Source organism: Ranitomeya imitator, chromosome 5, assembly GCF_032444005.1.
Source record: "Ranitomeya imitator isolate aRanImi1 chromosome 5, aRanImi1.pri, whole genome shotgun sequence".
NCBI classification, from domain to species: domain Eukaryota; kingdom Metazoa; phylum Chordata; class Amphibia; order Anura; family Dendrobatidae; genus Ranitomeya; species Ranitomeya imitator.
This window is the reverse complement of record NC_091286.1, coordinates 34,936,869-34,961,497: the sequence shown is the minus strand read 5'-3', so window position 1 is coordinate 34,961,497 and position 24,629 is coordinate 34,936,869. Positions and strand designations below refer to the sequence as shown.

At 41.7% G+C, this 24,629-nt stretch overlaps 1 protein-coding gene across 1 annotated transcript in view; it reads right to left on the bottom strand.

Annotated features, from left to right (window-relative positions):
- The window catches only part of BATF3 (basic leucine zipper ATF-like transcription factor 3), a 33,365-nt gene extending 11,527 nt beyond the window's left edge, over nt 1-21,838 (bottom strand). The window contains exons 1-2 of the mRNA XM_069767891.1: nt 21,318-21,838; nt 4,710-4,814 (exon numbers count right to left, since the gene is read on the bottom strand). Of these exons, the coding sequence (XP_069623992.1) occupies nt 4,710-4,814; nt 21,318-21,404 (192 nt within the window). The 5' untranslated portion in view covers nt 21,405-21,838. The remainder of the gene's footprint in view (nt 1-4,709; nt 4,815-21,317) is intronic.
- Between the last annotated feature and the right edge of the window lie 2,791 nt (nt 21,839-24,629).

The window sequence follows — 24,629 nt, the reverse complement described above, 5'->3', positions numbered from 1 at the left end:
GGGGCTCTGCAAATGCAACATGACACCTGCAGTCCATTCCGTCTAAGTCTGCATTTCAAACGGTGGTTCCCCCCCACATGTGGGGTATCAGCGTACTCAGGACAAATTGGACAATAACATTTGTGGTCCAATTTCTCCTGTTACCCTTGGTAAAATAAAACAAATTGGAGCTGAATTAAATTTTTTGTGAAAAAAAGTTAAATGTTAAAATTGCGGGCTAAAACATCATTTTGTGGAAAGAAATAATGATTTTTTAATTTTCACAATGCTACATTCTAAACTTTAGTGAAACAATTGGGGGTTAAAAGTGCTCACCACACATCTAGATAAGTTCCTTAGGGGGTCTTCTTTCCAAAATGGGGTCACTTGTGGGGGGTTTCCACTGTTAAGGCACGTCAGGGGCTCTCCAAATGCGACATGGCATCCGATCTCAATTCCAGCCAATTTTGCATTGAAAAGTCAAATGGCACTCCTTCCCTTCCGAGCTCTGCCATGCGCTCAAACAGTGGTTTATCCCCATATATGAAGTATCGACGTACTCAGGACAAATTGCACAACAACTTTTGGGGTCCAATTTATCCTTTTACCCTTGGGAAAATAAAACATTTGGGGCAAAAAGATCATTTTTTGTGAAAATTAATAAAAATTTTTTTTTTACGGCTCTACATTATAAACTTCTGTGAAGTACTTGCAGGTTCAAAGTGCTCACCACACATCTAGATTAGTTCCTTAGGGGGTCTACTTTCCAAAATGGTGTCACTTGTGGGGGTTTCCACTGTTTAGGCACATCAGGGGCTCTCCAATCGTGACATGGGCTCCGATCTCAATTCCAGCAAATCTTGCATTGAAAAGTCAAATGGCGCTCCTTCCCTTCTGAGCTCTGCCATGTGCCCAAACAGTGGTTTACCCCCACATATGGGGTATCGGCGTACTCAGGACAAATTGTACAACGAATTTTGTGGTCCAATTTCTCCTGTTACCCTTGGTAAAATGAAACAAATTGGACCTGAAGTAAAAATTTTGTGAAAAAAAAGTTAAATGTTCAATTTTTTTAAACATTCAAAAAATTCCTGTGAAGCACCTGAAGGGTTAATAAACTTTTTGAATGTGGTTTTGAGTACCTTGAGGGGTGCAGTTTTTAGAATGGTGTCACTTTTGGGCATTTTCTGTCATATAGACCCCTCAAAGTCACTTCAAGTGTGAGGTGGTCCGTAAAAAAATGGTTTTGCAAATTTTGTTGCAAAAATGAGAAATCGCTGGTCAACTTTTAACCCTTATAACGTCCTAACAAAAAAAAGTTATGTTTCCAAAATTGTGCTGATGTAAAGCAGACATGTGGGAAATGTTGTTTATTAACTATATTATGTGATATAACTCTCTAATTTAAGGGCATAAAAACTAAGAGTTTGAAAATTGCTAAATTTTCATAATTTCCGACAAATTTTTGTTTTTTTCACAAATAAATGCAAGTCATATCGAAGAAGTTTTACCACTATCATGAAGTACAATATGTCACGAGAAAACAGTGTCAGAATCACCAGGATCCGTTGAAGCGTTTCAGAGTTATGACCTCATAAAGTGACAGTGGTCAGAATTGTAAAAATTGGCCCTGTCACTTAGGTGAAAACAGGCTTTGGGGTGAAGGGGTTAATATGTCTTCAGATCACTTTCGTAGGCAGTTCCTTCTCCTGTCTCAACCAAGGCCTGTTTTAGGGGATGACAAACTGGGCAATTGCCCAGGGCAGCTTATTAAACTGGGAGCAAACTAAACAACCGAGCATGATTTATAATATTTGGGAATTGCAGTATTATGTGGCAACTATACAGCACTATAATACGGTCGCTTAAAAGGTGTTTTATTTAAATACTACACATTATTCAGACACTTCATGTCAGTTAAAATTAAAAGGATAAAAAAGTATTATTTTTTATTTTGGGCAATGTTTTTATTCATATCACAATCTGCATTAAAAATGTAAATTAAAATTCCTGTAATGTTCACACTGGTCACTGTGGCTTTTTTTAGATTCCAATTTCCTATTGTTTCAGGAAACAACACATGCACATTATCTGCCCTGACCCTATTTTTGCATTAATGTGTCTAATGAGCATGTGCAAAGGTTATTGTGAAGGGAGGAGAAGCATAGTCAGCTATGTGATTAGTGGATAATGTGTTATCAGCTGTGTATAGAGGTGTTATCAGTCATTGTGCCTCTGATGATAAGGAGTCTGTTGAAAACTCTTACAGAAATGATCGGAAATATGTGCCTAAAAAGCCTTGGGGGCCATTGTGAAAAAAGTAAAATTACTACTTCTTAATAATAAAGATTGTGATATGGAAAAAAAATGTATTTTTTTAGTGCATAACATGCAAAAACCTGATTTAAACAATGGGTCATTTTCGGATGATAGAATCCCCCTTTAAGAAAAAATTGAGTACAATGTTTAGTGAAGGGTTCTATTACTACTGCAACTAAAAAATCCTTCTCAAGTTGTTATTGCAATCCCCATCAATACTTCCCAAAAGTGGGCAGCACCAGCTATATATAGAGAGGAACGCGGGAATAAATATCATTCCGACATGGCCCGGATATCACTTTTTATAGATTCTTCTTTTGCTTTCACATTCACTTCCTACCATATATTTACACATAATCTTTTGGAGAAGTAAATGTAATGTGTGGGTGTAACGGGCAGATTTACCAACATACTCTATTCCCACAGTGCCCAGCAATACAAGCAGATGTATTACAGTTAATGAGCAGAAGTAAGATTCTATGGCGGCAACCCGAGTGCAAACAGTAAGACCGCCACCATGCAAGGTGCAGACCCCAACCATTAAAAGCAACCCAAGCAAAAGTGTGACTGATCATATACGATGGCTCACGTATTTTTTTATTATTCCACTGCAAAGTTATGTAACTTTGCAAATATTAAAAATCAATTACCCCTTTGTGTCTACAGCCCCTGTGCAGCCCTATTTGTGCCTATGGTGACATACTGAAGAAAAAAAGTGTAATCCTGCAGTTATTTTGACATCTATGTGTCCAATACTTCTTGCTATCTTGCTAAAAGTGGAAAAAAATAGTGGACAGATGGATTCCTTTTGGATGAAAGAAAGTATGTTATCAGGATCAGACTACACTGAGTTTGTAGTCTGTTGGCATGGAAACGCATAGATCTGCGTAAGAGCTGTAGACGAAAAAAAAAACATTTTTAATTAAGTCAGTCAGTGAAGTCGCTTCTTTTATATTTTCTAACACTTTAGCAGGATTTGTGTCACGTACTATTTCTTAGTGTCACTAGTTAAGGGAGGAAAAGTACATAAACCTATGTTAAAAAAACAAAAAAAAACAAACACGGACCTCATTGATTTCTAGAATTGGGCTCTGAAATGCTTTGTCAGAATCTCCTACCCCATAGAGAACGCTTCCGCAACTATTCCACTGCGGCATTTCAAATCCCGGTTTTTGGGAACTGTGAGTTACCCCTTATCTCTTGGGTAAGGGATCATTTATAATGATGGGGGAAAAAAAATACTTTGACCCAAATTCATAAAACAGATTTTTCCAGAATTCTGAAGTGAAATAGTTCGAAATGTCATCGTATTTTTGCACGACTTGAATTTCTATGTAAACTTTTTGAAATGCAGAAAGAACTGTGAAAGAAAGAGGCATCAATGAGCGCAGCAGAGAAATTCATCATAATTTACGAAGGTTTTGAAAATGGCGACAGACGAGTATTCCAGTCCCTGGCTGGAGCTGGGCGGCTGAAAAACGCACTGGATTCATTAAAAGAAGAAAACCTCTTAATAAATCTGGCATTACTCCAGAGCATATCATCAAGAGAGGGGTGCTAAATGAATACTTTTCTGTAAACCAGGTTTTTGGTCATAGATTACAAATCAAAACAACATGACATTGTTAGAAACTAAGAGAAAAAGAAAATCGGAATGCACAGATACTGTCGATACCTACATTTTTTATTTAATTTCATATTTATTTTCATATTTAACATTTTATTTACTTGTATATTTACTTTAACTTTTTGTTTACCATTTTATTTACTGTTTATTTACTTCTATTTACTTTTATATTTACTATTTAATTTTATATTATTTTTTTTATTTGTTCCTACATTTTTTATTTATTTTTACACTTTTTAATTATCATTTTATTTGCATTTATATTTCCTTTCTATTTACTTTTATTTACCATTTTAGTTACTTTTATGTTTACTATTATTTAATTTTATATATTTTTTTGTTTTTATATTTAATTTTTACTTTTATATTTACTGTTTAATTACCATTTCATTTGCTTTTATATTTACTTTTTGTTTATCATTTATTGCCCTTTATATTCACTTTTTATTTACCATTTTAGTTATTTAGATTTACTATTTATTTAATTTTATATTTATTTTGTTTTTGTTTTTGTATTTACTTTTTATTTACTTTTATATTTACTTTTTAATTTACCATTTATTTTCTTGGATATTTACTTTTTTTTACTTTTATATTTACATTTTATTTACTTTTATATTTACTTTTTTCTTTTCTTTTTTTTATCACACAATGTAAGGCAAAGAAAAAAAATCATACACACTTTTCAAATCGCGCATCTTGTATACAAATAAATTCGCCACGTAGCCCTGGCCTGCTTGCCTTGATATTGACAACCTGTCCAATATCTAAAAATCTCCTTTACCTCGTGTAGCTTGTCCGCTTTCTGTGTCTGCTTTTTGCGGCTTCTCTGGGCGGCCACTCTGTTTTTTTCCCTTCTTCGTACTTTTCTGTCACATACATCTGACCCCTGGAAAGAAATACAGATTGTATTACATGCATCAACGTGTGTTTTACCCTTTTTCGTGTATTTTCCGCCTGAAATAACCATTTTTTTAGTAATGATGTATGAAGACTAGGGTTGTGTTAGGAGGATCGTGTCCAGGTGGATTGGTGGGAATAATGATCCTTCTATAACACAGCCCCTCTTTCCTGCTGCTCCAGATAAGCTGCTCTACATGGTCCATTATGTCTTTACATTTATTTGACAGCTTTCATTCATTCCTATGGGATTAGACTGCTCCAATATAGAACAGTTTACATCCCTCTTTTTGAGGATTTGTCTTTTCATAGAATCATATTTCTGCAACACTAATATTTTATTCTTTTTTTTAATAGTGTATCTGTTGTTTCAGGTGGATATTATATCACTTGTATCCTGCATTTTCTATTAGTTTTCCCCTCTGCAGATTCTATCTAGGATTTTCAGTTGTCTCTGAGCTGGTAGGAGGAAACTAGGGTACTATGAGGTTTCAGACATGAGGGATTCCTGCTCTTCTGTCCCTGTGCAGCACATGTTCAGAAATAGCAGCAGTATGGAGGGCATAACACAGAAGTACTGAGCAGTGTATGTGTGAATCCAGCACCGAGGTGAGATAAAAACACTTACTAGAAATCAGCAGCATATTGTAAAAGTGTCTCTCTGTCTATTTGATTATGTTCTTCCCTTCTCCTCTCCCTGCATTCTCCATATACTTGCATAGGCCGCTGTAATCTTATTTTCCAGTTTTTCATAATGAATGATGAAAATCAGGAGGAGGGAAAGTGGGAAAAAGGCTTATAAGTGGAGTAAGAAGCCTATTTCTCCGACATGGAAACCAGTTTTATTTTTTTTTTCAGTCGGGGAAATTGCCTCTTACTTGATTATTGTGAAAATATAGAAATGTTTCTTAAAGGAACAGAAACACCTTCACATGTCTCGTGATGAGCATGAAGAAATGATGTTAATGCCTTTAATTCATATTCTATTTTTAATAAATAGAGTCTCTGCTGAACGTGAACAACATACATGCACTTAGGCCATGTTCTCGTGTGAAGACTGTATTTTATCTGATGCTTTTTTGCATTTTGCAGGGGGTTTTTTGTGCATTTTTGGTGCAGATTTGACACAGTGCATTTTTATGTATTTTTTTTAGTACAGAAATGCTCCTCTCTGATGTGGTCACCAAAATCTGGTGATAGATTCCCTTTAAAAGAAGTGACATTCAATGTCTTTATTTTCCCACCTTTTCAATTTTCAAAGCCTGAACGCCCCCATTTTTCCACCCCCATCTGTTCCCAAAAAAAGTCTTCCGTGTTCGCATATCCTAAACGTTTGCGTTACGTGCCCCAGTTTCATTCTTTGTATATAGGACACGGTCCCTCCCGGTGACTGCGCTGGTGACATATTATGAAGTCTCCGAGTCGTGTAGCATGCAAAGATCCAAAATAAGGGTAACATTTGTTTCCCTAGAATAAGTCAGCAAATGACTAATCACCATATCAGTCATTGTATAGGGTTATTCCCATCTTCATAGATGGATCTCGTTGGATAGAGATTTTAAAAACAAGGACTTTTCTATACCATAGATTGTGGCCTTATGAGTACGCAGCGATGGGACTAGTCACAATGTCTATTCAACGTCTAGTTTTATTTACACCGTTATGATTAGCAGTGAAACAACATATCTTAATATGTAGGTTTCAGCTTAACCAGCGTTACTCTCACTACCTGGCCCGTCATAGGCGTATTCCCCTTAAGTGTCCTCGCTTTAGTCACACTGGCTCTAACGGGGATCACTGATACTTCCCGCTAGACCGCAAGTCCTGGAGACAAGAGATGTGAGTCACATGATGCACACTTTGCTCACCATCCAGGCCGTCTCGGTTCCTGAGCACAGCCCAATCTCACACCCTATACCGTACGTCTGCATTGGAAGTAACGGCCTGGACTTCTTGCAAGGACAAAAGCTGCTCCTCTTCTCTCTGAGTGGAATCAGGCATCTGTTGCTTGACCGGCGAAGTGTGGACTTCTGGGTTTGACTGGCAAAGTGTGGACTTCTGGATTTGACCGGCAAAGTGTGGACTTCTGGGTTTGACCGGCAAAGTGTGGACTTCTGGGTTTGACCGGCAAAGTGTGAACTTCTGTGTTTGACCGGCAAAGTGTGAACTTCTGGGTTTGACCGGCAAAGTGTGAACTTCTGGGTTTGACCGGCAAAGTGTGAACTTCTGGGTTTGACCGGCAAAGTGTGAACTTCTGGGTTGACCGGCAAAGTGTGAACTTCTGGGTTTGACCGGCAAAGTGTGAACTTCTGCGTTTGACCGGCAAAGTGTGGACTTCTGAGTTTGACCGGCAAAGTGTGGACTTCTGAGTTTGACCGGCAAAGTGTGGACTTCTGGGTTTGACCGGCAAAGTGTGGACTTCTGGGTTTGACCGGCAAAGTGTGGACTTCTGGGTTTGACTGGCAAAGTGTGGACTTCTGGCAAGGTTTAGGCTTTGGGGCTCGAACTGTAAAGTTTGGCCTCTTCTGGGTTCAGGTCACTCTCAGTGATCTCTAATGTCTTTGTGGCCACAACTCCATCCCGTTGCACACGCGTCCTCTTCTTCTCACATATAGGCAATAACTGAGTTCCCACTTCACCATCCCAGCCTTTTATAGTTAACAACTACGCCATTGCTTTTACCTGACCGGGAATCCCCTTCAAGCTCTTCCCTCTGGAAACATTCCCCCATACTTCATTCCTGTCTGTCTGGTTCAATCAGCAGATGGTGACATTTAGTTGTGAGTGCTGTGGACAGTTGACTAACTACATCTTTCGCTTTCCACCCCCTTACACATATAGGGTAATAATGTATTAAAAATGATATCGGGGAGTGAGAAGGATGTCACAACTCTAATAAATGCCTGTAGATTATTCAGCAGTTGCAGTCACGTCTGCAGAAAAAAAAGAGGATGTTTTTCCCCATGTAAATTGTAGGTAGACTTCTGTGAAAAAGGAATAGTTCCACATGTGGTAATACTCTAAGAAGCTTTTATTAACGTGTTTCAGGTTCGTACCGAACCATTTCTCAAAAGGTTCAGCTCAGTTTGGGAAAGGGATCGGTGCAAACCTGAAACACGTTATTAAAAGCTTCTTGGAGTATTACCATATGGGGAACTAATCCTTTTTCACAGCAGTGCGGTCTACCAGAATGTCTATCTCCTACTTCTCCTAAAGGGTTGTCCAACAAATATAATGCCCTATGTAAATATCTATCTGTAAGCCCTAACCACTTTTATAATTTGCTTTATTTTCAAAATTCCATTTGTTTGTATTTTTTTCCTCCTGTGATGTTACATTTGAACTTCTGTGACTGCTGCCCCTGATGACATCCTGTTTTGGGGGGTGATGTACAAAGTCACTGCAACTTCAGTGGCCTGAGCAGAAGGAATCAACTGTTTTTCCAGGATCACCTTGTATGCGGCTTGATTCATACGTCCTTCGCAAAAGAACAACCTGCCCAATTCCAGCCTTGCTGGATCTCCAGATCAACACCTTGTCATATGATGGTTAGAAGGAGACCTGGAGAGGCGTACAAGCCTCCGTGTCGTGCACCCACTGTGAAATTTGGTGGAGGATTGGTGATGATCTGGGGATGCTTCAGGAAGGCTGGAATTGGGCAGGTTAATCTTTGCAAAGGACGTATGAATCAAGCCGCTTACAAGGTTATTCTGGAAAAACAGTTGATGCCTTCTGCTCAGACAATGTTCCCCAACTCTGAGGACTGTTTTTTTTTTCCAGCATGACAATGCGCCATGCCACACAGCTAGGTCAATCAATGCGTGGATGAAGGACCACCACATCAAATCCCTGTCATGCGCAGTCCAATCTCCAGACCTGAACCTCATTGAAAACCTCTGGAATGTAATCAAGATGATGATGGATAGTCACAAGCCATCAAACAAAGAAGAACTGCTTACATTATTGTGCCAGGAGTGCATAAGGTCACCCAAAAGCAGTGTGAAAGACTGATGGAAAGCATGCCAAGAGGCATGAAAGCTGTGATTAAAAATTATGGTTATTCCACAAAATATTGATTTCTGAACTCTTCCTGAGTTAAAACATTAGTATTGTTGTTTCTAAATGATTATGAACTTATTTTTTTTGCATTATTTGAGATCTGCAAGCACGCATTTTTTTTGTTATTTAGACCATTTCTCCTTTTCAGAACATAAACACAAAATGTATCGCTTGGAAATTCGGAGACATGCCAGTAGTTTATAGAGTAAAAGAACAATTTACATTTTACTCAAAAATATACCTATAAAGAGAAAAATCAGACAAACTGAACATTTTGCAGTGGTCTCTTAATTTTTTTGCCAGAGCAGTGCATATATGTTATATATATATACGCACATACACTGCCATACACTTATACACTGCTCTAAAAAATAAAGGGAACACTAAAATACCACATCCTAGATATCACTGAATGAAATATTTCAGTTGCAAATCTTTATTCATTACATAGTGGAATGTGTTCAGAACAATAAAACATAAAAATGCTCAATGTAAATCAAAATGAATATCCCATGGAGGTCTGCATTTGGAATGATACTCAAAATCAAAGTGGAAAACGAAGTTACAGGCTGATCCAACTTCAGTAGAAATGCCTCAAGACAAGGAAATGATGCTCAGTATTGTGTGTGGCCTCCACATGCCTGTATGACCTCCCTACTGTACAACGCCTGGGCATGCTCCTGATGAGGCGGCGGATGGTCTCCTGAGGGATCTCCTCCCAGACCTAGACTAAAGCATCCGCCAACTTCTGGACAGTCTGTGGTGCAACGTGATGTTGGAGGATGGTGCAAGACATGATGTCCCAGATGTGCTCAATCGGATTCAGGTCTGGGGAATGGGTGGGCCAGTCCATAGCTTCAATGCCTTCATCTTGCAGGAACTGCTGATACACTCCAGCCACATGAGGTCTGGCATTGTCCTGCATTAGGAGGAACCCAGGGCCAACCGCACCAGCATATGGTCTCACAAGGGGTCTGAGGATCTCATCTCAGTACCTAATGGCAGTCAGGCTACCTTTGGCAAGCACATGGAGGGCTGTGCGGCCCTCCAAAGAAATGCCACCCCATACCATTACTGACCCACTGCCAACCTGGTTATGGTGAAGGATGTTGCAGGCAGCAGATCGCTCTCCACAGTGTCTCCAGACTCTGTCTGCCACAAGTGCTCAGTGTGAACTTGCTTTCATCTGTGACGAGCACAGGGCGCCAGTGGCGAATTTGCCAATCCTGGTGTTCTGTGGCAAATGCCAAGCATCCTGCACTCACATCTGTGGACGTCGGGCACTCAGACCATCCTCATGGAGTCGGTTTCTAACAGACACATGCACATTTGTGGCCTGCTGGAGGTAATTTTGCAGGGCTCTGGCAGTGCTCCTCCTGTTCCTCCTTGCACAAAGGTTGAGGTAGCAGCCCTGCTGCTGGGTTGTTGCCCTCCTACGGCTCCTTCCACGTCTCCTGGTGTACTGGCCTGTCTCCTGGTAGTGCCTCCAGCCTCTGGACACTACGCTGACAGACACAGCAAACCTTCTTGCCACAGCTCACATTGATGTGCCATCCTGGATGAGCTGCACTACCTGAGCCACTTGTGTGGGTTGTAGAGTCCGTCTCATGCTACCACAAGTGTGAAAGCACAACCAACATTCAAAAGTGACCAAAACATCAGCCAGAAAGCATTGGTACTGAGATGTGATCTGTGGTCCCCACCTGCAGAACCACTCCTTTATTGAGTGTGTCTTGATAATTGCCAATAATTTCCATCTGTTGTCTATTCCATTTGCACAACAGCATGTGAAATTGATTGTCAGTGTTGCTTCCTAAGTGGACAGTTTGATTTCACAAAAGTTTGATTTACTTGTAGTTATATTCTGTTGTTTAAGTGTTCCCTTTATTTTTTTGAGAAATGATTATTTATATATATATATATATATATATATATATATATATATATATATATATATATATATATATACATACATACACAGTACAGACCAAAAGTTTGGACACACCTTCTCATTTAGAGATTTCTCTGTATTTTCATGACTATGAAAATTGTAAATTCACACTGAAGGCATCAAAACTATGAATTAACACATGAGGAATTATATACTTACCAAAAAAGTGTGAAACAACTAAAATTATGTCTTATATTTTAGGTTCTTCAAAGTAGCCACCTTTTGCTTTGATGACTGCTTTGCACACTCTTGGCATTCTCTTGATGAGCTTCAAGAGGTAGTCACCGGGAATGGTCTTCCAACAATATTGAAGGAGTTCCCAGAGATGCTTAGCACTTGTTGGCCCTTTTGCCTTCACTCTGCGGTCCAGCTCACCCCAAACCATCTCGATTGGGTTCAAGTCTGGTGACTGTGGAGGCCAGGTCATCTGGCGTAGCACCCCATCACTCTCCTTCTTGGTCAAATAGCCCTTACACAGCCTGGAGGTGTGTTTGGGGTCATTGTCCTGTTGAAAAATAATTGATTGTCCAACTGAATGCAAACCGGATGGAATAGCATGCCGCTGCAAGATGCTGTGGTAGCCATGCTGGTTCAGTATGCCTTCAATTTTGAATAAATCCCCAACAGTGTCACCAACAAAGCACCCCCACACCATCACACCTCCTCCTCCATGCTTCACGGTGGGAACCAGGCATGTAGAGTCCATCCAGTCACCTTTTCTGCGTCGCACAAAGACACGGTGGTTGGAACCAAAGATCTCAAATTTTGACTCATCAGAACAAAATACAGATTTCCCCTGGTCTAATGTCCATTCCTTGTGTTCTTTAGCCCAAACAAGTCTCTTCTGCTTGTTGCCTGTCCTTAGCAGTGGTTTCCTAACAGCTTTTTTACCTTGAAGGCCTGCTGCACAAAGTCTCCTCTTAACAGTTGTTGTAGAGATGTGTCTGCTGCTAGAACTCTGTGTGGCATTGACTTGGTCTCTAATATTAGCTGCTGTTGACCTGCGATTTCTGAGGCTGGTGACTCGGATAAACTTATCCTCAGAAGCAGAGGTGACTCTTGGTCTTCCTTTCCTGGGGCGGTCCTCATGTGAGCCAGTTTCTTTGTAGCACTTGATGGTTTTTGCCACTGCACTTGGGGACACTTTCAAAGTTTTCCCAATTTTTCGGACTGACTGACCTCCATTTCTTAAAGTAATGATGGCCACTCGTTTTTCTTCACTTAGAATTTGTATTATGGCAAGATAAAAGCAGCTAACAGTCTATTCAGTAGGACTATCAGCGGTGGATCCACCAGACTTCTGCACAACACAACTGATGGTCCCAACTCAATTTATAAGGCAAGAAATCCCACTTATTAAACCTGACAGGGCACACCTGTGATTGAAAACCGTTCCCGGTGACTACCTCTTGAAGCTCATCAAGAGAATGCCAAGAGTGTGCAAAGCAGTCATCAAAGCAAAAGGTAGCTGCTTTGAAGAACCTAGAATATAAGACATAATTTCAGTTGTTTCACACTTTTTTGTTAAGTATATAATTCCACATGTGTTAAATCATAGTTTTGATGCCTTCAGTGTGAATGTACAATTTTCATAGTCATGAAAATACAGAAAAATCTTTAAATGAGAAGGTGTGTCCAAACTTTTGGTCTGTACTGTATATATATATATATATATATATACATACATACATACATACACACAGACACGCACACAACTAACCTCCCTTTTAAATCTGTCACTCCTCACTTTCCGTGTCCTACTTCACTCCTGTCTGATCCCAGGACAGTCATGGAAAGGGTCAGACATCATGAAGAGAAGGTGGACAGGGCACAGACAGGACTTGAGGTCACTATTCTGTCCTGTTTGCACACTGCCATGCTGTGAGCTCGCTCCTTCTCCACTCTTAGCATCTGACCTAACGCTGGAGCTCACAGTGACATTCTGGGAAAATGGAGGATGCACAGCATAAAATGTTAGTGATGCTTTGTATTATCTGTTCACTCCATCGACAGCCGGCAGAAGTAGGGCGCCCTCTTTGTGGATGGTGGCCCTGGGAAGATGCCCAGTTTGCATTCCCCTAATGCCGCACCTGGATACCACATTCATTGCTGTGGCCAGGAGATGAATTAAGAAATGATTAAGAAAAAAATAATATTGAGGTTTTGACATTCCGTTTAGGTTTTATAATTATTTTTATTGCTTTCCACTTTAAAAAAAAAAAAATTATCTTGAAAACTCAGTGTCTGATTACACAGAAATATTTTGTTTAATTCTCGCAGGAAACAAATATGAAAGCAGCAGAGCAGGAGGCATTACACCGACCAGAGGAGGCCGAGCTGAATGAAAGCAGTTTGTGGTGCGGATGTGGGACCGTCCCCGGCACCTGTCAGACAGATGTAATCTTTGATAATGAGATCATTCATAGAAGCAAATGCGCACATGGAAAATGGTGGATTCAAGGAAGAGATAAGGCCGTTAGTTGCGAGAAGCGGAGGTGACAGCTTCTGAAGAATTTTGTGCATGATTCTTATCTAGACTTTCCAGAATTATTATTTAACATTTTACTCACAAAAAGGTCCTTTGCTGTTGTATCTCAATCTAACTAATTAATTACCAACAAAGTCCACGTACAAGTAAATCATAAATACATGGCGCTTCAGGAAAATATAAAACAACCCATTTCCCAAGATATATCTTACCCAGGAAAAGAAGAGAACCATGAATAAAGTATAAAACCCAATCATTTATTGATCAAATGTAAAACTTTGCGTAGCTCTTTGCCCTCCACCCTGCCAAAACCCGGGTCCCTTCCCTCAAACAAGGAGCAGATGGACACTTCTGTCATCTTGGGGAGACATTGTCCTGTTTGTAGGAAAAGTGTGTGTGGTGGCGTGGAGAACCGTCAAGAGCAAGATGTATATGGTGCAGTCCATTTCTATGGTGTATCACCTAGCCGGTCATATGCCCATCTGAGGCTTTGGTGTCTTTCTCGTGGCCTTTTCTTTGTTCCATGTTTTTTGCGCTGCGCAGTATTTTTTTCAGATCTTTTTCTGCATCACTCAGCGAGTTGTAGATGAGGTCATCCCCTTCGTTTTGGAAAATCCTCAGTGTCGCTGGGTATTCCGGTGCAAAGCTTTTCTTTGCTTGATAGAGTGCTGCACATATTTTACTGAAGGCTCTCCTGCGTGTTGCCACCTCCCCGGAATAGTCTTCAAAGAGCAGGACTTTCATCCCTCTCAAAGTCACCGGCCGGGAACATCAGCTATATGATCTCATTATGTCAAAACTTATCATAGTCCAGGAATTTCATGATTACTTGATGTGGTCTCAATGTCCGGTCACTCGATCCTTGGTTGTGGGATCATAGATCTGGCCCAACTCTGTGAGCCCTTTCAACCTTACGACCATGATTAATTCCCAGGGCCATTGGTAGGTCTCTTTCGCAGAGTCTTGTTCAGCTGCAGGGATCGACTCCGAGAGCCCCACTAGCCTTACGTTGCTGCTCCTTTACCTGTTTTCCAGGTCCTCAACCTTCTCAGACTGGCGTTTTGTTTCTGTAGTTGTCTCTTTCAATTGGCAGGAGAGCTGCCTTTTATCACCCTCCAGTTGTGAGACCCTCTGCTCCAGCTCCTCTATCTGTCCTTTATGTTTGCTCAATTTCTCTTCAATGTGGTGGAGGGCCTTCTTGATAGCATGTTCCAGGGTCTTTTGGATGCCTGGCATAATGCTACTTGCCACGTCAGCCGCCAGTTTGTTATAGTCTATTGTTATCATTCTTGAAGGGTCTTCCCTGCTACACTCAGTTAGGTCTTCAATGCCCTCCCTACCAAGGGATTTCTGTTGCGGGTGTGTTGCTGTAGCATCCTCTCCTTATGGGGCTTGGGTCCATGATGTCTTCCCCTTACTGTGGTTCCCACTGCTTGTTTGCCTAGGGCTCTCCGGCTTTTGTGAGATACGCAACACGTAGCAATCCATTTGCTGAATTGGTGATGTAAATGGAGTCAGCGTCTGAGCCCTCTGTTGTTGCAGTTTATCCTTTCTCCAGAGAATTATCAATTCTTATGTTTCTTGGTAGCTATAGAAATACAGCATATCTCCCTATAGCACAAAGCAGGTGCTTGTAGTTCTTTTTTGTCCACTAGGTGGCAGCAGTAAGTATACCTCTCTGTGTTCTTTGGGGGGAGGTTCTATGTGTAGCTAGTCCAATTGTGCCTTTAAGGTACCTTCACACTGAACGATATCGCTAGCGATCCGTGACGTTGCAGCGTCCTGGCTAGCAATATCGTTCAGTTTGACATGCAGCAGCGATCAGGATCCTGCTGCGATGTCGTTGGTCGCTGCAGAAAGTCCAGCACTTTATTTCGTCGCTGGACTCCCTGCAGACATCGCTGAATCGGCGTGTGTGACACCGATTCAGCGATGTCATCACTGGTAACCAGGGTAAACATCGGGTTACTAAGCGCAGGTTAGTAACTCTCCAGCGACCAACGATGCCGCAGGGCCGCACTTAGTAACCCGATGTTTACCCTGGTTACCATCATAAAAGTAAAAAAAACAAACACTACATACTTACCTTCCGCTGTCTGTCCCTGGCGCTATGCTTCCCTGCTCTGGCTGTCAGTGCCGGCTGGCCGTAAAGCACAGTGGTGACGTCACCGCTCTGCTTTCCGGCCGCTGTGCTCACAGTCAGTGCAGGAAAGCACAGCGCCGAGGGACAGACAGCGGAAGGTAAGTATGTAGTGTTTGTTTTTTCTACTTTTACGATGGTAACCAGGGTAAACATCGGGTTACTAAGTGCGGCCCTGCGGCATCGTTGGTCGCTGGAGAGCTGTCTGTGTGACAGCTCTCCAGCGACCAAACAGCGACGCTGCAGTGATCGACATCGTTGTCGGTATCGCTGCAGCGTCGCTGAGTGTGAAGGTACCTTTAGTCACAGTGGGTTTTGCTGGGGGAGAGCGGCTCCTCCCCTCCAGGCCTGGCTGAGCATGTGGTCAACAGGCCAGGACCCTCCAGGTCTCAGGAGTGGTCCAAGTTTGTAGTGACTGACCTTTATAGGTGATGTGGAGTGAGGGCCAGTGGTAATCTGTCTTTCTCTTGTGTAGGAGCTGCAGATGTTGGCAGATTTGTTAGTAGGATTTCTGTCTGGTGTGGGAGCTGCTCCTTCAGAGTGCTACATCCTCAGCCCAGGAACCGGAAGTGCAAATATAAAACTTGATAGGTTAAAAAGACAGGAGATGCCTCACAGAAAGGGACACAAAGTACACCTGACATTTAATATGAAGTGATCCATTGGGTGCATGGCATAGTATAGATAGAGTGGAAATTATTACCGACCCTATACCTATCAGTAGAATAACTACACTCCACCTTAACACTTGCCAGAGTCACTACACAACCTGTGTAACAAGTATAAGCTTACGTATAAATATACATTGGTACAATTGCCTAATACTGAAACGATGACGGAACACAGGGAGTCCCAGGCATTGTGTCACTTCACCCCGACGCGCGTGTCGGCTCGCTTGTTCTAACATCTGCCTATAACTGCCCCCGCCCACACAACACAACTGATGGTCCCAACCCCAATTATAAGGCAAGAAATCCCACTTATTAAACCTGGCACACCTGTGAAGTGAAAACCCTTCCCGGTGACTACCTCTTGAAGCTCATCAATAGAATGCCAAGAGTGTGCAAAGCAGTCATCAAAGCAAAAGGTGGCTACTTTGAAGAACCTAGAATATAAGACATAATTTCAGTTGTTTCACACTTTTTTGTTAAGTATATAATTCCACATGTGTTAATTCATAGTTTTGATGCCTTCAGTGTGAATGTACAATTTTCATAGTCATAAAAATACAGAAAAATCTTTAAATGAGAACGTGTGTCCAAACTTTTGGTCTGTACTGTATGTATATATACACTATATTATATAAAAAATGTATATATATATATATATATATATATATATATATATATACATACACAAACACTGCTCAAAAAAATTAAGGGAACACTGAAACATCAGAATATAACACTTTTGAATGTTGGTTGTGCTTTCACACTCGTAGTAGCATGAGACGGACTCTACAACCCACACAAGTGGCTCAGGTAGTGCAGCTCATCCAGGATGGCACATCAGTGCGAGCTGTGGCAAGAAGGTTTGCTGTGTCTGTCAGCATAATGTCCAGAGGCTGGAGGCACTACCAGGAGACAGGCCAGTACACCAGGAGACGTGGAGGGGGCCGTAGGAGGGCAACAACGCAGCAGCAGGGCTGCTACCTCAGCCTTTGTGCAAGGAGGAACAAGAGGAGCGCTGTCAGAGCCCTGACCTCCAGCAGGCCACAAATGTGCATGTGTCTGCACAAACAGTTACGAATCGACTCCATGAGGATGGTCTGAGTGCCCGACATCCACAGATGGGGGTTGTGCACACAGCCCAACACCGTGCAGGACGCTTGGCATTTGCCACAGAGCACCAGGATTGCCAAATTCGCCACTGGTGCCCTGCGCTCTTCACAGATAAAAGCAGGTTCACACTGAGCACATGTGACAGACGTGACAGAGTTTGGAGACGCCGTGGAAAGCGATCTGCTGCCTGCAACATCCTTCAGCATGACCGGTTTGGCAGTGGGTCAGTAATGGTGTGGGGTGGCATTTCTTTGGAGGGTCGCATAGCCCTCCATGTGCTCACCAGAGGTTGCCAGACTTCCATTAGGTGCCAAGATGAGATCCTCAGACCCCTTGTGAGACCATATGCTGGTGCGGTTGGCCCTGGGTACCTCCTAATGCAGGACAATGCCAGACCTCATGTGGCTGGAGTGTGTCAGCAGTTCCTGTAAGATGAAGGCATTGAAGCTATGGACTGGCCCGCCCATTCCCCAGACCTGAATCCGATTGAACACATCTGAGACATCATGTCTCGCTCCATCTACCAATGTCACATTGCACCACAGACTGTCCAGGAGTTGGCGGATGCTTTAGTCCAGGTCTGGGAGGAGATCCCTCAGGAGACCATCCGCCGCCTCATCAGGAGCATGCCCAGGCGTTGTAGGGAGATCATAGAGGCACGTGGAGGCCACACACAATGCTGAGCATCATTTCCTTGAGGCAATGTCTTGAGGCATTTCCACTGAAGTTGGATTAGCCTGTAACTTCATTTTCCACTTTGATTTTGAGCATCATTCCAACTCCAGACCTCTACGGGATATTAGTTGTGATTTATGTTGATCATTTTTAGGTTTTATTGTTCTCAACACATTCCACTATGTAATGAATAAAGATTTACAACTGGAATATTTCATTCAGTGATATCTAGGATGTGGGATTTTAGTGTTCCCTTTATTTTTTTGAGCAGTGTATATACGGTATGCACACACTAAGCATTGGGGCATTTTCTACACAAGTTTTCTAAAGTGGACAATCCCTTTAAGAGTAGAGCAATGTTTGGCATATATGAATCCTTCCTAGTGTAACCAAAGACAACACAAATAGCAGAATGGCTCCCCATCCCCTGGTGGTCACATGTGGGACTGCAAATCGCTCCTCCTATTTTTTTTATACTGTGTTTTGTACGATTTTTGGAAATGGTAGCTAACAATATCTATATCACATGATGCACATACATTTCATACCGTCACATGATGTAATGGAATATAATGTAGCATAACATTCTGAGGCAATAAACCACTAGAATTCACATGCTGCATAGTCTTACCCCTCAGATAGCCGGCGTTCTCCTGTATGGAGCTGTTGAGCTGAGAGTGGTCTTTTGGCCTCTTAAAGGGCCAGTAGCACTAACTGCTGCTCTCATCAACCAATGTCCAGTTACCCTGGATCTTATAAGAAACCCTCCCCGATCACTCTGGGCCTGGGGATTTGGTTTCTATTTCATGCAACTTTGACCATTCCCAATATTCTTGTTACCGTCCCGCTTTAATATTTGACCTTGTCTACCTGTTGGCTGCCTAACCTGACTACCATTTTTTTTTATTGATCTCTGCATGACCACCTTTTATTACTCTGACTAGGATTCTTTCCAGTATCCACTTCCATTCTATGCACTGTAGCAAAGCCAGGTAGGACAGGGTTAAATCCTGGCACTACATGTCTTGATTAGATGCACATGCCTAGTTTTGACTAAGAACCAGGGCCTGTTTTCTCTAGGCGTCAGTCTTCTGGATGTTGGGCAGAATCGATTGTGCTGCTGGTGAGTGACCAATGAAAATGTGAGCTGTAGCTGGGAGAAAGACTAGCCAGAGTCTCTGAATGGAGACTGCATGGGTCAGCCAGGAAAGCTGAGCAGTCTGTGTGTTGGAGCTGCAGCCTGTTCAGTGTGAACTGTGCATGGAGTTGAACATGTCTGGTTGGCGCTGGGAGCTGCTGGAGCTCAGGCTGAAGGTGATACAGAGACTGGTTTGACCGTACCTGTTCTGTGTCTAAAGTTTGCTCCGTGATAAAAGACTAATCTGTTTGGGTGAGCTCACACTGAAATATAAGCTGCTGAATTAACTATTTACCGTGATACCTTTGCGCCTAAAGAGGCTGTTTTTGGTTTATAATCCCCTGGAGTTTTATGAAAGCAATAAAACCACACATGTTTAGACCAAACAACATTCCCTGTGTGAACGCTTCCTAATGCCTACCTGAGAGTGAATCCCTACAGCATCAAGTGATGAGAGACAATTCTGGGGATAGCGACCCGAGCATTGCCACTGGCAGGAGTCCAGGGTAAATGGCTCACTATGCCTTAGACTCTCCTCCTTGGTTTAGCTCCAAGCCAAATTAGCGGGTCCACATGACATGTAGAATATACATACAGTATATCAAAAAATGTACCAGTAATAGAACATACCAGTAATGTAATATATCAAAAGTACAATAAACAAACAACCAGTAATATTACAATAATCCTTCAGTAATATAATATACCAATAATAGACAAGAAATATACTATAATATTAATGTACAAGAATAATAATATACCTATAGTATAAGATACCAATAACATACCAGTAATATACAATATAATATACCTATAGGATATCAACAACATACCAATAACATACCAGTAATATACCAATAATATACAATATAATATACCTATAGGATATCAACAACATACAAATAACATACTATAAATATAATATACCAATAATATACCAATAATATACAATATAATATACCTATAGGATATCAACAGCATACCAATAACATACTAGCAATATAATATACCAATAATATACAATATAATATACCTATAGGATATCAACAGCATACCAATAACATACTAGCAATATAATATACCAATAATATACCAATAATATACAATATAATATACCTATAGGATATCAACAACATACAAATAACATACTAGCAATATAATATACCAATAACATACCAGTAATATACCAATAATATACCTATAAGATATCAACAACATACCAATAATATACCAGTAATAAACCTATAAGATATCAACAACATACCAATAATATACCAGTAAGATTCCAATAGTCTAATATTTTATTGGTAAATCAGTCATATCTTTGAGTAATATAATAACCCAATAGAATAATATGCCAGTCATATAAGAATTATGTACAAGTAATAGAATATACCTAGAGTATATTCCTACTATAATCTATCAGTAATATAACAATAACATAATATACCAGAAATATAAGATATTAATAATGTGCAAGACAAGTAGCACAATATATCAATAGTATAATATGCCAGTAATACAATGTATCATAAAACATCCTAGTAATATAAAATGGCAATAAAATACACCAATCACAGGCCAGTACAGACAGGATACACTGGTATAATAAACTAGTAACGTAATATACCAGTAAAATAATATATTAATAATATGCAAGTAGGACAATATATTAATAGAATAATATACCAGTAATATATTGTACCAAAAAACATCATAGTAATATAAAATTCCAATAATAAAATACACCAATCACAGGCCAGTACAGACAGGATACACTGGTATAATAAACTTGTAACATCACTGGCGGACACAGACAGAAAAAAGCCCTTGTGCAAGGACAATATATGGGCCCTATGCAGCCCACGAGCTCCGAAAAATGCAAAATTGCACCAGTTTTGGAGTAGAAATGGCCCTCCTTACACCAATGATATGTCTATGCATGTGTAACATAATATACCAGCAGTATAATTATACAATGTAATATATTATAGAAATAGCATTAATATTTAATATTCCTGAAATATCCCAATGAGGTTTTTAATGTGAATTTTACTGGCAGAGAAAAATATAACGTATAAACCATAATAATAAAAAAAAAACACACATGCAGAAGACAATGCTCCATATACATTATAGGAACGCTTCGCACTGAAATCAATTGAAACCTTTTATTAATGGGATGTTGATTGTTTTCCCGTAGGAGATGGAATCAGAACCTGCATCGAAATTCACATTACAAAAGTGATTGTGAACGTACCTGAGATAGGGCGTCCGCCTCGGATCCAGACGTGTTGTGCGCGCTCCTCGGGTAAGAACTGCTGGTGGAAGGCGACAGCTGTGACATCCTGTCTAGATGAAGACGCTCAGAAGTCAACGAGACCACATGAGATGACTTGAGGACCAGTAGACCATGGATGGGAGGAGACAGAGGTGGCACTCACAAACACTTGATGACCGCATGCAACTTCCAAGAAAACTGAAGACCAGCACCGAGAAGAAACCAGGGTCCTCAATCAGAGACAGATGGTACAAAGGCCATTCCTATAATCCAACCTGAACCCTGCCAGGTATGGAATTGACCGAACTGACCTCAATCGGTAGCAAAGAAATGGCAAAAATGTCTGCTATAGGTTCCAATAGATAGTAAGTGCTGGCACCGCAATGGGGGCGGTAACGGCGCCCTAACACCCCAACTCTTGGGGCTACAGGCGGCACACCGGCTGAAGCAGATGGTGTGCCTGTCATGAGAGGTCCGTGCTTTATTGATGTGGCCGCTTCTTCTTCTTGGAATGGAGACTATAGATCATTTCAAGTAAGTCACGTGGAAACCCTTTGAAACGTAGAGGAAACCACAGTTGTGACAGGGAACTGAGAGAACGGTGCTCGGCCCTCAGCCCTAACCTGAGAATTACTCACTTTCTTTGTGTTATGTGGATTGTAAAAAAAACACAGAATTAGACAGAAATTCCCAGAACGTGGTGAAACTGAGCGCGCGTCTCGCACCGATACCTGGTTACTAGATGCCTTCTTGTTCCTCTTTATTATTTTGGTGAAAAGTCAATAAATAATAATAAAAATGTATCTTCCAAAAGAAATGCTATATGTTCCCGCTAGCGATGGCATGGAAAAAGGCGACCGTATGTAAGGTCAGCCTCGTGGGGTCATGTTAGCATACATATTGGGGAGGTGGATTCGCTAAGTCATAGGTTTGGATGAGCAGCACGGACCGGAGGCATTGGTGCAGCGAGCTACTGTGGAGTCGAGCAACATGGATGACACGTGGATCAGCAGAGCTGGATATGCAGGTCGACATGTGGATCAGTGTGGAACAGGTGAGCTGGGTATGCTGGATGGCAAATGGATCAATTAGGAACAGTGGAGCCGAGTCTGTAGACAACTCCCTGGAACAGCAGAGCTGAGTGTGCAGGCAAACACCTTGGCACAACAGAGCCCAGTGTGCAGACAAACACATTAGAGCAGCAGAGCCAAGTCTGCACATAAGCAACTTGAAAAAAAGAGAGCCAAATATGCAAAATCACACTATAGAACAGCAGAGCCAAGTGTACGGACAAGCACCTTGAAACAGCAGAGCTAAATATGCAGACTGGCACGTTGCAACAGCAGAGGTGAATATGTAGGCAGACACATTGGAACATACAGCAGAGCCAAGTGTGCATACAAACACCTTGAAACTGCAGAGCTGATTTGCAGATTGTCACCTTAGAACAGCAGAGCTAAGTATGCAAATAAAAACCTTGGAATAACAGAGCCAATATTTTGTTATAGCAGTGAGGAGTTTGTCAGGAGAGATACTTTGGTGGATCTGTAGTAGAGCCCAGCAAGTAGAGCTGGTTTTGTCTTGTGACATACAGGGTAATGGAACAAGATATCAGCATGGATGGTGAATGACCTGAATACTCAGGCAGCGGGCTACTGCAGTGTCTAGAAAGGCCAGGGGAGTGGCGTCAGAGGTTCATGACTTTGTACTGCAGCATATATCAATACACACCTCAGCCAGTAATTATCAATACACTCCTCAGCTGCTGCAGAACCTCACAATACACCACAGCTGCTGCAGAACTTAATAATATACAACTCAGCTGCTGCAGAACCTCATAATACACATCAACTGCTACAGATCACAATAAAAAAATACTTTAGCTGCTACAAAAGATGAGCATATTTCAGATTAATCTATTCACTCATCCCCTCATTCTTCCAAAGAGGATTTGCAGCAGCTGAGGCATAATATACAAATACTATAAATTGTAAATAATAGGTTACAGTTAAAAACTTATACATTGAGGTTTATTGTTAGTGACGAGATCTTATATCCTCTGCTAGGGAATTGTAAGCGGATAGAGCGGGGTCTCTGCACAGGATCCTCATATCACCATCACAGGGACCAGTAGCTGAATATGGGGTCCGTCTGTCACTCTCGAGGTCCCGACCTGTCCTGCATTACACATTCAACCTATTGTGAATGAACACTGTGTAATTGTCACGATTCACACCGTGCTGCCAAGACTATGTCACACATCCCAGCAATGTCAGGGGTCACGGGAGGATATCTTTATCGTCCTCGCTCCTCACACCAATTTGTCTTGAACCGGGGTTGCTCGGTTGCCCCCTGGTTCCTTCTGAAGGGGATTTATCTATATCCCACTTCCCAGTTCCGGTTTGGAACCTGAAGCTCTCTGGCGCCCCCTTGCCCTCAGGTCAGATTAAGTACTGCACCTAGGCTAATTAGTCGCCAGAAAGGCTGTCTGCTATGTACTGGCTATTGGGCTCACTGCAGCGAGGGCAATTTAACTACTCCCACTCAGGCAGGAACAATAATTAACAACGCCACAGTCGCTACAAAGCTTCCCAAATGCACAGAACAAAGTATGCTGCCACCAGCTTCGATTTTCACCAAAGGAATAACGGGTCTAGTGCCAACCCAAATCAGTAGCGTAATTCACCTCAGAGGATGCACAGTTCGTTATAGAGGAGAGAGACAAGCTAGCAAATTATATATTTTACTCAAAAAAAAGGTAGGAAGTGTTTACAAAGTAAAAGGCTCCTCTATCACTGGCAAAGGGATCAGGGGAGCCTTAAGAGCAGGCCCCACCTTCCCCACTCTTTGACAGGTGATACAGGAGCGGCAGTAGTTTGTCACATCTGTCCCGATCTTGGGCCAATAGAAGTGTTGAGACAGCCGGGCCTTAGTTTTGCTGATCCCCAAGTGTCCAGTGAGCGGGATCTCATGGGCAATCCACAGCAACAAACCCCTGGATTGGTACGGGACGACCAGCTGTCTTTTCCTCAACCACTCCTTTTGCGATTTTCTGGGTACTGTCTCCCGGTACAACCTCCCTCGTTCCCAGAACACCCTCTCCTTATCAGTTACGGAGATGGGCGTCTCGGAAAGGTGTCTCAAATTCTCCAGGCTCGCATCTGAGTGCAGAGCGGTCTGGAACTTCTGGCTAGGGGCAGTTACCTTCCTCTGTGGCACTGATCAGTTGCACGGCCTCACCTTCCTCACGGTTCCTATGCATCATCCCATTTCCCTGAGCACCATCGCTTG